At 41.7% G+C, this 13,181-nt stretch overlaps 1 protein-coding gene across 18 annotated transcripts in view; it reads left to right on the top strand.

Annotated features, from left to right (window-relative positions):
• The window catches only part of PCM1 (pericentriolar material 1), a 123,658-nt gene that overhangs the window by 39,036 nt on the left and 71,441 nt on the right, over window positions 1-13,181 (top strand). For all 18 annotated transcript variants that reach the window (XR_010318668.1, XM_064272894.1, XM_064272898.1 and 15 more), the window contains 8 exons: window positions 789-929; window positions 1,488-1,678; window positions 3,108-3,311; window positions 3,851-4,070; window positions 4,191-4,336; window positions 5,047-5,237; window positions 7,328-7,499; window positions 10,178-10,536. Coding sequence is in view for 17 of the 18 variants with exons in the window: in XM_064272894.1 (XP_064128964.1) it covers window positions 789-929; window positions 1,488-1,678; window positions 3,108-3,311; window positions 3,851-4,070; window positions 4,191-4,336; window positions 5,047-5,237; window positions 7,328-7,499; window positions 10,178-10,536 (1,624 nt within the window). In the remaining variant the exon portion in view is untranslated. The remainder of the gene's footprint in view (window positions 1-788; window positions 930-1,487; window positions 1,679-3,107; window positions 3,312-3,850; window positions 4,071-4,190; window positions 4,337-5,046; window positions 5,238-7,327; window positions 7,500-10,177; window positions 10,537-13,181) is intronic.

A 13,181-nucleotide genomic window follows, 5' to 3' on the forward strand; every position in this document is an offset into this window, starting at 1 on the left:
AATTGACTCCGAGGATTCCCACTGTTCTGCTTTTTGGGCTACCTAACCACAGAAACAGAACTTGAGTATTCATAATTGTTTATATTAAAATGTCCTGTTTGAACTTTGCAATTTTCGATCAGCAGTTCTACTTGCCTAGTATTACATAATAGAGAGCCCATAAGTCATTGTAAGTTACCTAAGGAAAATAATGAAAATATCATTTGTGTAGTTTGACTATTAAATTCATGTCTACACTTCCGCTTATTAATTGATAACCCTACGCCTGGGTCTTTGAGATTGAACAGAGAGAGAAATCTTCAGTCATGTCAGATAATCAGGGGTAGTGGTGATGTGAGAAGGATTTTTTAGATTTTTCTTAAATCTGTTCATTGGGTTCGTTCCTCAGCCTGTGTTTTCAAAGAAAGGGAAATACATCCCGTCACATGTTTCTAGTATAGCTGCTGCTTTTCTGATATTTCTCACCCATATTTTCACCTTTGTTCCCAACCTAAATAACATCCACAGGAATTGTGCAGGGTTTGCCAGAGTTGGATTGAATATATGGTCTTTTCAACGTTAGCGTTATTTCCCTGTTGTTTCCATCGTTCTGAAGTGTTACTACACATCCACTGTAGCCTGTTTTCATCTTTGTTTCCTTATGTCAGTGACGACAGCGATTGTGTCTGGTAATAACAGATTAAGTATCATCATGGCATTGGAGCCCTTTGGCAGTAACATAGCTGCTTTTATGACATGAATGTAATTGTTTTCTCTCCTCCTAATAGTTTTTACCAATCCTTTTTTAGCTCTCAGCCACTAGTGTGGGTAATTGTCCCACAAAAAATTATCTGCCAGCTGTTACTTCAACACCAACTGTTCGTGAAAATGAAACTACTACAAGCAAATCTGTGTCTGAGCCTGAAGAGTCTTCAGTAGGAGATAACGAGGTACTGGGCGTTGCGTTGTACGCTTTTGTTTCTGAGTCAGTCTTAAGACACGCTTTAAGAGCGAAGCGGAGTACCTGTGAAACGTGTTTTTAAGTGGTAGTCTGTTTTGTGACTTACAGTTAGGGGAAAGAAAACATTGTTTTCCTAAAAATAATTAAGTTGGGATCTTTCCAAACTAGTCTTGTTCTTTATTATTGAATATCTGGCAGAATTTTATCTCCAGAGCTGTTGGAGCAAATCGTAATCATCTCAGTTAGGAAGACCTAGCCTTTGACATTTTATTTGTATGTGGTTTGTAGAAAACATCCTAACTTTTTCTACATAGAGCGTGGAGTATATTGGGCTACTGTGTTGTTTTCACTAAGCATTAATGGTTGCCTGGCTCTTTCTTCTTCATTACTAAGGTGTTATTTTAACCTTTACGGATATCTTAGTGTAGAAAAGGTAGAGTGAGAATGGGCAGCTTTGTGGGTCCTGATGGTAGTATTGGCCTGTTGTTTTTAAGGCTAAAGCAAATCTACATATTACACACCCCTGACTCTGGTTTTTTTGAAATAGCTGTGGACAGAAATGCGAAGACATGAAATGTTGAGGGAAGAGCTGCGGCAGAGAAGAAAGCAGCTGGAAGCGCTCATGGCTGAGCATCAGAGGAGGCAAGGCCTGGCTGAAACTGCATCTCCGCTTGCTGTTTCAGTCAGAAGCGATGGATCTGAGAACCTGTGTACTCCTCAGCAAAGTAGAACAGAAAAGTAAGAGTTGTTAAAAAAAAAAAAAACACTATTTTTAACATCCCCCACCTAAGGGCTGGAGCCCTGGTGTCACAGTGGTTAAGGGCTCGGCTGCTAACCAAAAGATCAGCAGTTTGAATCCACCAGCTGCTCCTTGGGAACCCTGTGGGGCATTCTGCTCTGTCCTGCGGGGTCGCTGGGAGCCGAAATCGACTAGATGGCGATGGGTTATCTAAGGCCAGTGGCCTGACAGCACCATTTCTCCTCCACACCACAGCACAAATCTGCTGTCTCATTAAGGCTAATTGTTCAGTGTCACCTTTATGACTCAGCTTAACCGACTCCAGCTACTTTCTGTTCTCACTTCTCATAGCATCAGTTTTCTTTTTTTAACTTACTGTGGCACTCAATTTAATGGTGATGTGGATTTTCTCATATGTATATGCCTTATTTTCTTATTCTTAGTTATGTTTTAGGCATATTTAAGGAAAATGCTTATTATTGTGTAGTGTTTTTCTGTCAGGCTAGAAATAAGCACTTACTCTTTTACTTAAATTGAGCATCTACTATTTGTAAAGTTTTTAAAACACTTTATTATGTGAAACATTCAGGCTTTAAGATATCTTTAAGCTTGAAATTTCCATATTTAGAAGAGTTGTAAAAGATTTGATCCTTTATACAGTCGCTTCTTTACTTTTCTATATAGTAATATTCAAATCTAAAATTTTGGAACCCAGATTTTGTTGTGACCTTACCTTTTGACATTTCTGGAACATTGCACTGAACTTCAGTCTCACTCTTTTCTGTTCTTAGAAGAACTTTTCCTAATTTTGGAGTCCCAGTATGCATTTTATTGATCGAACTGTGTAATACTTAGCTCTGGGTACCACGCTTCTGTACTTTTTTAAAAGTTTTTGGGCAGATGTGATGAGCACCTAGATTTGAGAACCATTGGTCTGGAACTGTGCTGGCAGCTGCTACATAATATAGCTGTTCAAATTAAAATGAAGTAAAGTGGACAGCTCCTTCTCAGCCTTACTAGCCACGTGTTAAATGCTTCACAGGCGTGTGTGACTGGCAGCTGTTTAGGACAGCGCAGACAGATCCTGTGAAGCACTGTGGCAGAAAGTTGTGTTGGACAGTGCTGATCTAGAAAAGTCCCTCCAGGAAAAGCTGAAGAAAGCTCATCAAGGTTTAGTTCAGGAAAAAAGCTCCAGAGGTTAGGACTGTTTTAATTTACTGGAAGAATTGCTTTTTGAAAGGCAGAGTGAACATATTCTGTGTGATGGCAGGTGGACAGAGTACCGCCGATCTCACAGAGTTACTGTGATTAAATGAGATTGTTTATACGCAACACACATACTTGGTACAGTGCCTGACGCAGAGTGGGTGCTAAGATGTTTAGCTCATCCCCAGGATGATCTCTGACTTAAAGTCTCTGAACTGTTAGAACGATGGCCACCTGGGGAGGTTCTTCGCAGTGTGCCCTGGATGAGGAGGAAGGCGATGAAGGTGGTTACCTTTCTGAAGGAATCGTTCGGACGGATGAAGAGGAGGAAGAAGAGCAAGATGCCAGTTCCAATGACAGCTTCTCCATGTATCCTCCTAACGGCGTGAATCATAATTCCTGTAATGTAAAGGAAACAAAAAACAGGTTAGTTTTAGTGTTTGAATAAGGAGTATTGCTGTGGTAGATCCCAGCTAGACTGGATCCAGGTTCATAAGCTTTGATCCTGGCTCCATTTTGGCGGAATGAAGCAAAAAGGAAAAATCCTAAATACTGAAAACGGTCTGTCAACAAAGATATTCATTACACTGTAGCTTATAAGAGTGAAAAATTATTAATTAATGAAAGCCGATTAAGTAGATTATAGTAGTTCTACGTAATACTGCAATGTTATGTGATTAAATGTAAAACATGAATGGAAAAATACTTGTGATAGTAATATATTCATTCTATAGAATACAGAGTTGTATGGATACTTCTGTGTAAAGACAAACAGAGACTGGAAAGGAATTCAAAAGTGATAATTACCTGAGTCTAGAAATCTGTTCCTCCCCCCGCCCTTCTGTTTTCCTGTACTATTTTCCGTTTTAGAAGACAGGTCTGTGGGCCACAGTATCAGGGTTTTATTTCCATAATATTAAAGCCAAATTATTACATGTGACTCAGTGTTTCACATCTTGTGCTAGGTGGAAGAACAATCGTCCCTTTTCAGCAGATGGAAATTACCGTCCTTTAGCCAAGACAAGGCAACAGAATGTCAGCCTGCAGCGTCAGGAGAACCTGCGCTGGGTGTCGGAGCTCTCTTACGTAGAAGAGAAGGAACAGTGGCAAGAACAAATCAACCAGCTAAAGAAACAGCTTGATTTCAGTGTCAGTATCTGTCAGACACTGATGCAAGATCAGCAGGTAAGCGTTGCTGTGAAAGTAGATATTACCAGAGCTTTTTTATTGTTCTTGAAGCAATACAATTTTTTTTCACGTCATCAGTAACTTCCATGTTTATCACTAGAACTTCTCTCCCCGTAGGCTCTGTCCTGTCTCCTACAGACTCTTCTCACGGGTCCCTACAGTGTGATGCCCAGTAACGTCGCGTCTCCCCAGGTGCACCTTATCATGCACCAGCTGAACCAGTGCTACACTCAGCTGACGTGGCAGCAGAATAACGTTCAGAGGTGAGCTGCGGCTTGAAGGGCTGGGCCTAGAGTCCGAATGCGGATGTGGGTGCTGGGGCCCTGGCCGCGCAGTGGTGGAGAGCTTGGCTGCCACCCGTTAGGTCAGCAGTTCACATCCACCAGCCGCTCCTTGCAAACCCTGTGGAGCGGTCTGCTCTGTGCTATAGGGTCGCTGTGAGTCAGAATCTCCTTAACAGCAGCCGGTTTTTGGCTCTACTAAGTGCTGAAATGGGTTTTACAGTTACCTTCTGGGAAAAAAGGACAGGAGCCAAACCGTGTATTCAGACATGTCCCATCGTCTGTCACCCAGGGATTTTATAAGCAGTGATTTTCCCAGTGTCGCTTTAATACTGTAGCCATGACTTTTGTTTTTAATAATTTGAATTGAACTTATATTGGGTGAATTATATAAGTTAGTTATACCTCAGTAAAGCTGTAAACAAAAAAAAAAGTTTGTCATAGTTATGCGCAGTCTCTGTTATAAAAGGGCTGTGTTCATTTGTTGTTCCGGAGGCCAGGTTATGGAGGTAAAGCTGCAGAGCAAGCTAGGATTTGTTGTCAGAAGTGTTAGAGCAGGCAGGCGAAGTTCTGCTTGCTGTTGAATCATCTCTTACATTCCGTTTTTCTTGAATATACTGTAAATAAGTGGTAATATAACTGATTTTTAAATAACCGACGTGTTTTTTATTTTGTTTTTTCAATGTTTACAGGTTGAGACAAATGTTGAATGAACTTATGCGCCAGCAAAACCAGCATCCCGAGAAGCCTGGCGGCAAGGAACAAGGCAGCAGTGCATCACAGCCCCCTTCTCCCGGCGTGTTCTGTCCCTTCAGCTTTCCCACACAGCCTGTAAACCTCTTTTCCCTGCCTGGATTTACTAATTTTTCATCGTTTACACCAGGTAGGTGGCTAAAAATCTAAAGGGAAAAGAAGGAAATGCAAAGAGTGTGAGACTATCATTTGTTTGTTGCCTGAATTTATAACAGTCTTTTTTGAGATGGTAGAATATGTTTGCAAGGAAAGTTTTAAAAACTTTTTCTACATTCATTCTTCCTAATGCTAAATATACTTGCAAATAAGTTAAGTAAACTATTTACAATTGCTTAGTCTTAGACCTTTGAATTATTCAAGAACTGTTTTGAAGGGGGAAAGGAATTAAGCTGTCCAGTGTCTGCTGTGTCCAGGCAGCGTGTAAAACGTTGGGAGAGAGGAGGTGAGTGAGACAGTGCCCTTCTCCCTGCCTGTCTTGTTAGGGAGACGCACCACTAGAATAAAGGTGAATACGTTTAGGTTAGACCTTGTAGTCGAGCATCGTTTCCTGCACCTGTTAGGCGCCAGACATTATGTAAGTTACTGGAGATTCAAAGATGAGTGAGAGATCGATCCTTTAAGGAATTGAGAGTCTAGTGCTCAAGAGTACGGTGCCACAGGTGTGTAGAGGCGGTGCAGGCGAGCTGAGTGGCCATCCTGCCTTAGGGAAAAGGATTGTCAGCAAGCTTACCTTTCCAGACAAGGTGACATGTAAGCTAAAGAACGGGTAGAATTTATTTCTAGGGGCACTAGGAGGGGAAGGACTTTGTAATCAATGGAACCACTTAGAGTTACAAAGGAATAAAATAGCATATCAGGGAATTCAGTGGTAATTAAACGTGAGTAGTATTCGGATCAAGGCAGAGGAAGAGTGATAGGTGTGGCTGAGGAGCGGCAGAGGCCTTCCGTGCTGTGCAGGAAGCTGAGTTTTGCATTGCTGACGATGGAGCCACTGAAGGATGAGCAGGGATAAGGTGAGGTTCGTATTGTAGAAAGACACCCCTGTGACAGTGTCGAGGGGTGATTGGAGGGAAGGAGCTAAGCGTAGGTGGTGAATAGGAGGCTGCTGCGGTGTTACAGGGTAAGGCTGATAGCCTGACCTAAGGCAAATGGGCAGTAAGGATAAAGCAAAAGGAGTGACGCAGAAGCGGTTATGGAGGTCGAATGAGTAGGTTAGGTAAACTGATGAGGTGCATGACAGAGGAGAAGGAGTTGAGGGTGTTCGGCAGGGAATGTAGGGGGATTATGGGGATGTGGGCTTTGTGAGTAAAATATCCATGTACCACAGGCTGTTTTCTCAACAGGATTATAAAGATACTGGCATTTAAAAATAAGCAAGCTTTTTGGTTCTTGAGTGTTGATTAGTATTGACAGCAAACATGTTTTGGATAGGCTTTTAAGTAATACAGGAAATGACACGTGCTGTTCCTTTAAACGGAAATGCACTTCACACCTACACCAGCACCTCTAAAGACTCTTCGTTCTTCACAGACTAGCCTCCCCAAAGCTGTCTGCAGCCCCTTACAGACACCACTGAGATCGCACAGTAATGTTCTGCTTTCCCAGCTGAAGTGTAGTGGAAAGAATGTAAGCTTTGTAGTTGTGCAGACCAGAGATCATACCAGCTTTTCCATTTACTACATTTAACCTTTAAGCCTGTTTTCTCATTGGTAAAATAATTATAATACATACACCACAGCCTTGAGTATTAAACAAAATAACATGTCAAGTGCTTAAAATAGTGCCTGGCACCCAGTAATAACTTGATAAATGGTAGGTATTATTGGAGTCCTGGTGTCGCAGTGGTTAAGAGCTTGGCTGCCAACCAAAAGGTTGGCAGTTGGAATCTACCATGCTGCTCCTTGGAAACCCTATGGGGCAGTTCTGCTCTGTCCTACAGGGTCACTGTGAGTCAGAATCGACTCAACGGCAACGGGTTTTGGGGTAGGTACTATTATTTCTAACTTTTAGCTCTTAGGTGGGAGTAAAGGTCGTTATTTATCTTTGAATCCCCAGTGCCTAAACCATGGTGGGCTGAGCCATAAATAGCGATTGAATGTTAGTTTATTTTAATTACCAATTTTTCATTTGAATGGCACCTTTAATTAAAAATTATCCTTTAATTTAACTAAGGCTAATGATGTTTCTTTTTGTTCTCTACCCATGACTTTTATTTATTAGGTATGAATTTCAGCCCTTTATTCCCTTCTAATTTTGGAGATTTTTCTCAGAATATTTCTGCACCCACTGAACAGCAGCAACCATTAGCCCAGAACCCTTCAGGGAAAACAGAATATATGGCTTTTCCAAAGCCGTTTGAAAGCAGTTCTTCTATTGGAGCAGAAAAACAAAGGTACTTAATTGTGAATATAAACCAGTATTTGTTTAAAAATCACTTTTGTGATTACATGTAATTTGAGAACTGGTCGGTTAATATGTGTGTGACTGTTTGGCTTGTTAGTGTTGGGAACGTGATGCCCTTACATTTTAGTAGCTGTGCTCAGGTATACTTGCAGATCAACCCAGTGTAAGAGAAGTCTGGAGTTTTGGTCCAGGTTGTCCTATGAGATTCCTGTTGGAAAGATATGACCTGACTCCATAGGGCGTCTTTTGAAATTGATTTATCTGCGTTTAAGGCTAAACCAGTTCACTGTTCACTGACCTAGGACTAGTAACTAATAGGGACTGCTAGGGGAGAGATGTCATCAAGTGGTGTCCCTTTATTTGATTCATAGCCCCTGATGAGAATGAGTTTGGAAAGCCTGCCCAAATGCGATGTTAAGTACTACTAGATTATAAGGAGCCCTAGTGGCGCAGTGGTTAAGCAATACAGCTGCTGACCAAAAGGTTGACGGTTCAAATCCAGCAGCCAACCCTTAGAAACGCTGTGGAGCAGTTCTCTGTCCTGTAGGGTCACTATGAGTTGGAATTGACTCGATGATAGTGTTTGGTTTTATTAGATCATAAAAACAGCTTTGCGTGAGAAGTTCTAGTGATACGTGGTATCAGTTGTATTTAAGATTCTTTTTTTCTCCCTGATTCTCACACTTATTTGTAATGATAATCTTCCTACATACAATTTTTGGTTCCAATAGTGTGAAAGACTAGTTGGATTGGCTCAGGTCAAGAATTCGTTAGACATTTTTATAGCTACATAATGACTTCTTTTATTTTAAATATTTATTAGTGTAAATTCAGAAAATGATGTTGCTAGCCAGCTGATAGCCAGTCGATAGCCTTTTTGGTATTGTTATTTACTTCAGAGAAAACTTTTTAGGAGAAGGATGAAAAATCGGAGGTCAACTGCGTCTAACATTTGTTCTATTTGTCAAAAATATCTCTCAGATTTTGCTTTTTCAAGCACTTTAAAATCCATAATTCACATTGCATTTCGTTTAGCTATATGCTTGGGTGTGTCTCAGGTTCTTAAATTAGCCTTGTGACTCTATTTATTTGTTAAATCAGGAACATGTTGGGTTTTTTGACTTCATTAATCAATAGCTCTTAGAATTGCACTCCGTGTTCACTCTAGGAATCCTGCGATTGACCCCCTAACTTTGATGACTTCTTTTCTTGGCTGTCCTGAGCAATTTTTCCTATTGAATCTTGTGTGCTCTATAAAAAATATTCTGTCATCAGAGCCTAGCACAGGATTTATGCCCAGTTGCCATTCAGGAATGATGGTCAAAGGACTCACCAACAAGCAATAAACATTGATTCAGAGCTTCACTCCATAGGCCTTCCTCCAGGAAGGTCCCTGCCTCATCATTACCCATATTGTGTATGTAGTTGACAGTGAATTATTCTGATTCTGCCTTAGGCATTTATGTAGTTTTTTAGGTGGGTCTGCATGTCTTATGTTATTGTGGATATATGGCCTACTTCAGATTATACTTCATCTCCTCCCAGTCTCAGTTATAGGTCTACTGGATAAATGTCTGGCAAGAAAAGGAAATCAGCTGAAGCATCGTGGTCCTAACCAAGGGCTAGCAAACGTCTCTTGTACAGGGCCATACAGTCTCTGTCGTAACCATGCACCTCTGCTGTTTTAGCACACAAGTGCCCTAGACAACACACATAAACAAATGAGTGCGGCTGTGTTCAAGTAATACTTTATTTATGGACAGTGAGATTTGAATTTCATATAATTTCTCTGTGTCACCAGCTATTATTATTCTTTTAATTTTTTCCAGTCCCTTTAAAAATATGAAAGTCATTCTTAGTTCACAGGCCATAGAGAAGCAGGTGGCAAGCTGAGCTTGGCCTGCCGGCTGTAGTTTACTGAGTTTCGTCTTGAGGTAAACACTGTAGGTATTGTCTCCCAAAGACTTGTCTATATCAGGTTCTGTGATTAAAAAGCTATAGGCATTTTGCTCACTAAGATGTTTATAAAGCAAATGAGCATATTAAAATGTCTGAGAAATCCAGCAGACCTGTTAAATGTGTTTTACCTGTTGTTCCCAACCTTAGATGACGAATGAAAATCTCTTAGCATAATAAGGATGCCATTGCTCAGCAGGTGGAATTTGGGACAATACACTAAACCAGCAGAGCTAAACTTGATGTAATGTGTGGAGAAATAAGTAGTTGCATGGCCAATCGTTTTCACCAAATTTTGGTTCTGTTTGAACTACTTTAAGTGACGCAGATCCATGTACTTTCCCAAACCCTCTGCTACAACTGTCCCAGCTGTTCCCTCCGTGTTTTGTTTTTCTTTGTCTCACACTCCATTTTTTTTCCCCATTCTTTTTCACCATGAATGCTGGGTCATTTGATTTGGAACTTTCTCCAGTGAGAGTGGTTTAGTGAGAAGAGTACAAAAGTAAAGCTCAAAACAGTTTAGTATATTAATTAGCCTACTTAATATTTACATATTTAGTGCATATTTTGTGAAAATATTTTTATAGCCCATGATGATTTTATTAACTTATATCTATTCACTAGTAAACTATCGATTGTGACAACCTGGAGTTTTTAGTAAATACAGAAATCTGTGATTGTGATTCTTAAAAACTTGTTTTCATCCATAAGGAATCAAAAACAGCCTGAAGAGGAGGTGGAAAACAGTAGGCCGCCGTGGTTATATGACCAAGAAGGCGAAGGAGAGAAACCATTTATTAATGCTGGCTTTGCAGCGTCTGTAGAGAAGAGTGCAAGCGGTCATCGCAGAGGTCACGTGGACGCTGACAGGAGGAGACGCCAGTTTGATGAAGAGTCACTGGCAAGCTTGAGCAGTATGCCGGATGCGGTAGACCCAACAGCCGTAACCAAAGCCTTCAAGACGAGAAAAGTGGCCGCACAGGCCAGCCTGGCCTCGAAAGACAGAACTCCCAAATCAAAGAGTAAGAGAAGGAATTCCACTCAGCTGAAAAGCAGAGTCCAAAATGTTGGTAAGTGTTGAAACCTGTTGAGTATTCATCAGTGTCCGTTTCGGCATTTGTTGCCTCAGTGTGGCCAGACAGGCAGACGCTGTTCTAGGCCTGCCTGAACAGGGCTGTTTTCAGCTAGCTCGCTGTCTCTTTCATGTTTCGTCCCTCGTTAATTTATTTATACAGAATTTATCAAATAGGGTCAGATTTTGTAAATACTTTAAAACTTGGCATTTATTCTTTATTACGTTTTTTATATCAGTGCTTACTGTGAACTCAGAAGATGTTCTCCAAATCTTGTAGGTTATTATCCTTGACATCGTCTTTTAGCGATAAGGGTTTGGAAGGAGCTGCACTCGTTAGTTAATTAATCAGTGATCCAAAATCATTCAGATGAATGAAAATACAAGCACCCTACTTTCACTAAGATTACTGCGGCTGCCATCAGGGAATTCTTAAGTAGGTAATGGCTATTTTGAGAGAGGCCCTTAGGGTGACTCATAGATCATTTTATTCCCCATTGCCTTACCCCACAGAAAATGCTTTTTGTGTGTGAATAAATAAAGGAAAGCTGACATTTCATATTCCAGCATTCTTCTCTTCAGCTACTTAGCGTCAGCATGGTAGAACTGTGTTTCCTGAAGGGTAACCTTTCATTCGAGTCTCCTGAGGAGCGTTGTTGAAGTGCGGGTCCCATGAGCAGGTTTGGGGAGGGACCTCTAAGTCTGCATTTCTAACAGGCTTCCCTGTGTCGCTCACCCTGGTCTGGGGGCCGCCTTGGAGTAGCCAGGTCTCAGTGGACCCTTAGCCAGTTTATAGCCACGTGGCATAAGCTTAAGGAGTCTTGGTCATGCAGTGATTAAGTGCTCGCCTGCCAACCTTTTGGTTGGCAGTTTGAACCAGTTGAGTGGCTCCGCAGGAGAAAGGCCTGGCCATCTGCTTGTGTAAAGATTACAGCTGAGAACATCCTATGGGACCATTCTACTCTGTCACATGGGTCAAAATGAATTGAAATTGACTTGATGGCATTCAACCACAACAATAACAATTTAAGTGTAGAAATATATATGCATTTGTATTTTTTGAAACCCCTTTATTCTGGGGACCACCACCCATTTGCAGTGTCATATTGTGGGAACTTGCATATTGCTGTGATGCTGGAAGCTATGCCACTAGCATTTCAAATACCAGAGGGTCATCCATGGTGGACAGGTTTCAGTGGAGCTTGCAGGCTGAGGAGGAGGACCTGGCGGTCTCCTAAAAATTGGCCAGTGAAAACTTCATGGATCATAGCAGAACATCATTCGACTGACTTGCTTTGGATGTGTCATCAGGAAGGATCATTCACTGAAGGAAAGCGTATGTTTACTGAAGTACAGACTGAAGTAGAGGGCCAACAAGGCCAACAAGGGCCAACAAGGGCAAGAGACCCTTGGTGAGGTGGATTGGCACCATAGTCACAGCGATGGGTTTGAACATACCAGCGGATGTAAGGATGGTGCGGGACTGGGCGATGTTTTGTTCTGTTGTATGTAAGTTCACCACGAGTCAGAGTTGACTCGATGGCAGCTTTCTGTCTTATTCTGGGGAATTACTGTTCTATCTATGCAGCTTGGGGCCCTGGTGGTGCAGTGGTAAGGCATTCAGCTGCTAACCAAAAGGTCAGCAGTTAGAATCTACCAGCCGCTTCTTGGAAACCCTGAGGAGCAGTCCTGCTCCGTCCTATAGGGTCAGTGTGAGTCTGAATCAACTCGACGGCAATGGTTTTTTTTTTTTTATAACGTGTAATTCAGCTTTTTTACCTCAAGGCAAAGGTTGACATTCTGATCTATGTGCTCTCATCCATCATTTAAGCATGAAAGTACCTGCCAAAAGCAGATTCACGTTGTTCCACAGGCGTTCCTGATCACCTGTCGCATGCTTCGTTAGTGAGAGCCCCACCTGGAGGCACACAGCCGCAAGTAGAAGGCTTGGCGACAGAATCAAACTGACGTGTGGCAGAGCCAGGCTAATACTTAGCAAAATCACACTGGTCAGCTAGAGCCTTACTGTTCAAAGTGCGGATTGTGGGCAAGCAGCATCGCTGTCATCTGGGAGCTTAGAGAACTGTAGACCAGTCAGCCTGTGTGCATTTTAACGAGATTTTAGATGTTGTAGTATGAAGGCGGCCACATTAAAGTCTGAGAAGCACCAACTCAGACCACTAATCTATGTTGCTTTTGATCTCTTTGTGGGATAGCAGTAGAAAAAGGGACATTTTACTTTGTCTGCAAGGGAGTGGTAAATGGAGGTGGCTGGAGAGAAGGTTGGAAGCTATTCTAGCTTGTAGCAACAACAAGAACAGTGTGGAGCCAGGAAGAAGCAGGAAGAGCTCAGAGGAGTTGTGGAAGGAAACGGTGTGGCAAAAATGTTAAACCTGAGAAAGCCTTCACGTATAAATATGGGTATTAGTGCACGTGGTATTAGGTTTTAGAGTACATGTAATAATCATCTTGTAAATTTTAGCTCAAGTTCAGACCTTACGAGTTACATGGTTTTTATTTTTGGTCTTGCTAGGCTTTTCCCATATCGACCTGTAACCTGGTATGGTCAGTGGTACCAGGCCTGTTCCTTTTTTTTGCTGTTCAGAGAGGAGTAGGAGCATGTAGTCTAGATTCTCCTGATTT

Source organism: Loxodonta africana, chromosome 19 (assembly GCF_030014295.1).
Source record: "Loxodonta africana isolate mLoxAfr1 chromosome 19, mLoxAfr1.hap2, whole genome shotgun sequence".
NCBI classification, from domain to species: domain Eukaryota; kingdom Metazoa; phylum Chordata; class Mammalia; order Proboscidea; family Elephantidae; genus Loxodonta; species Loxodonta africana.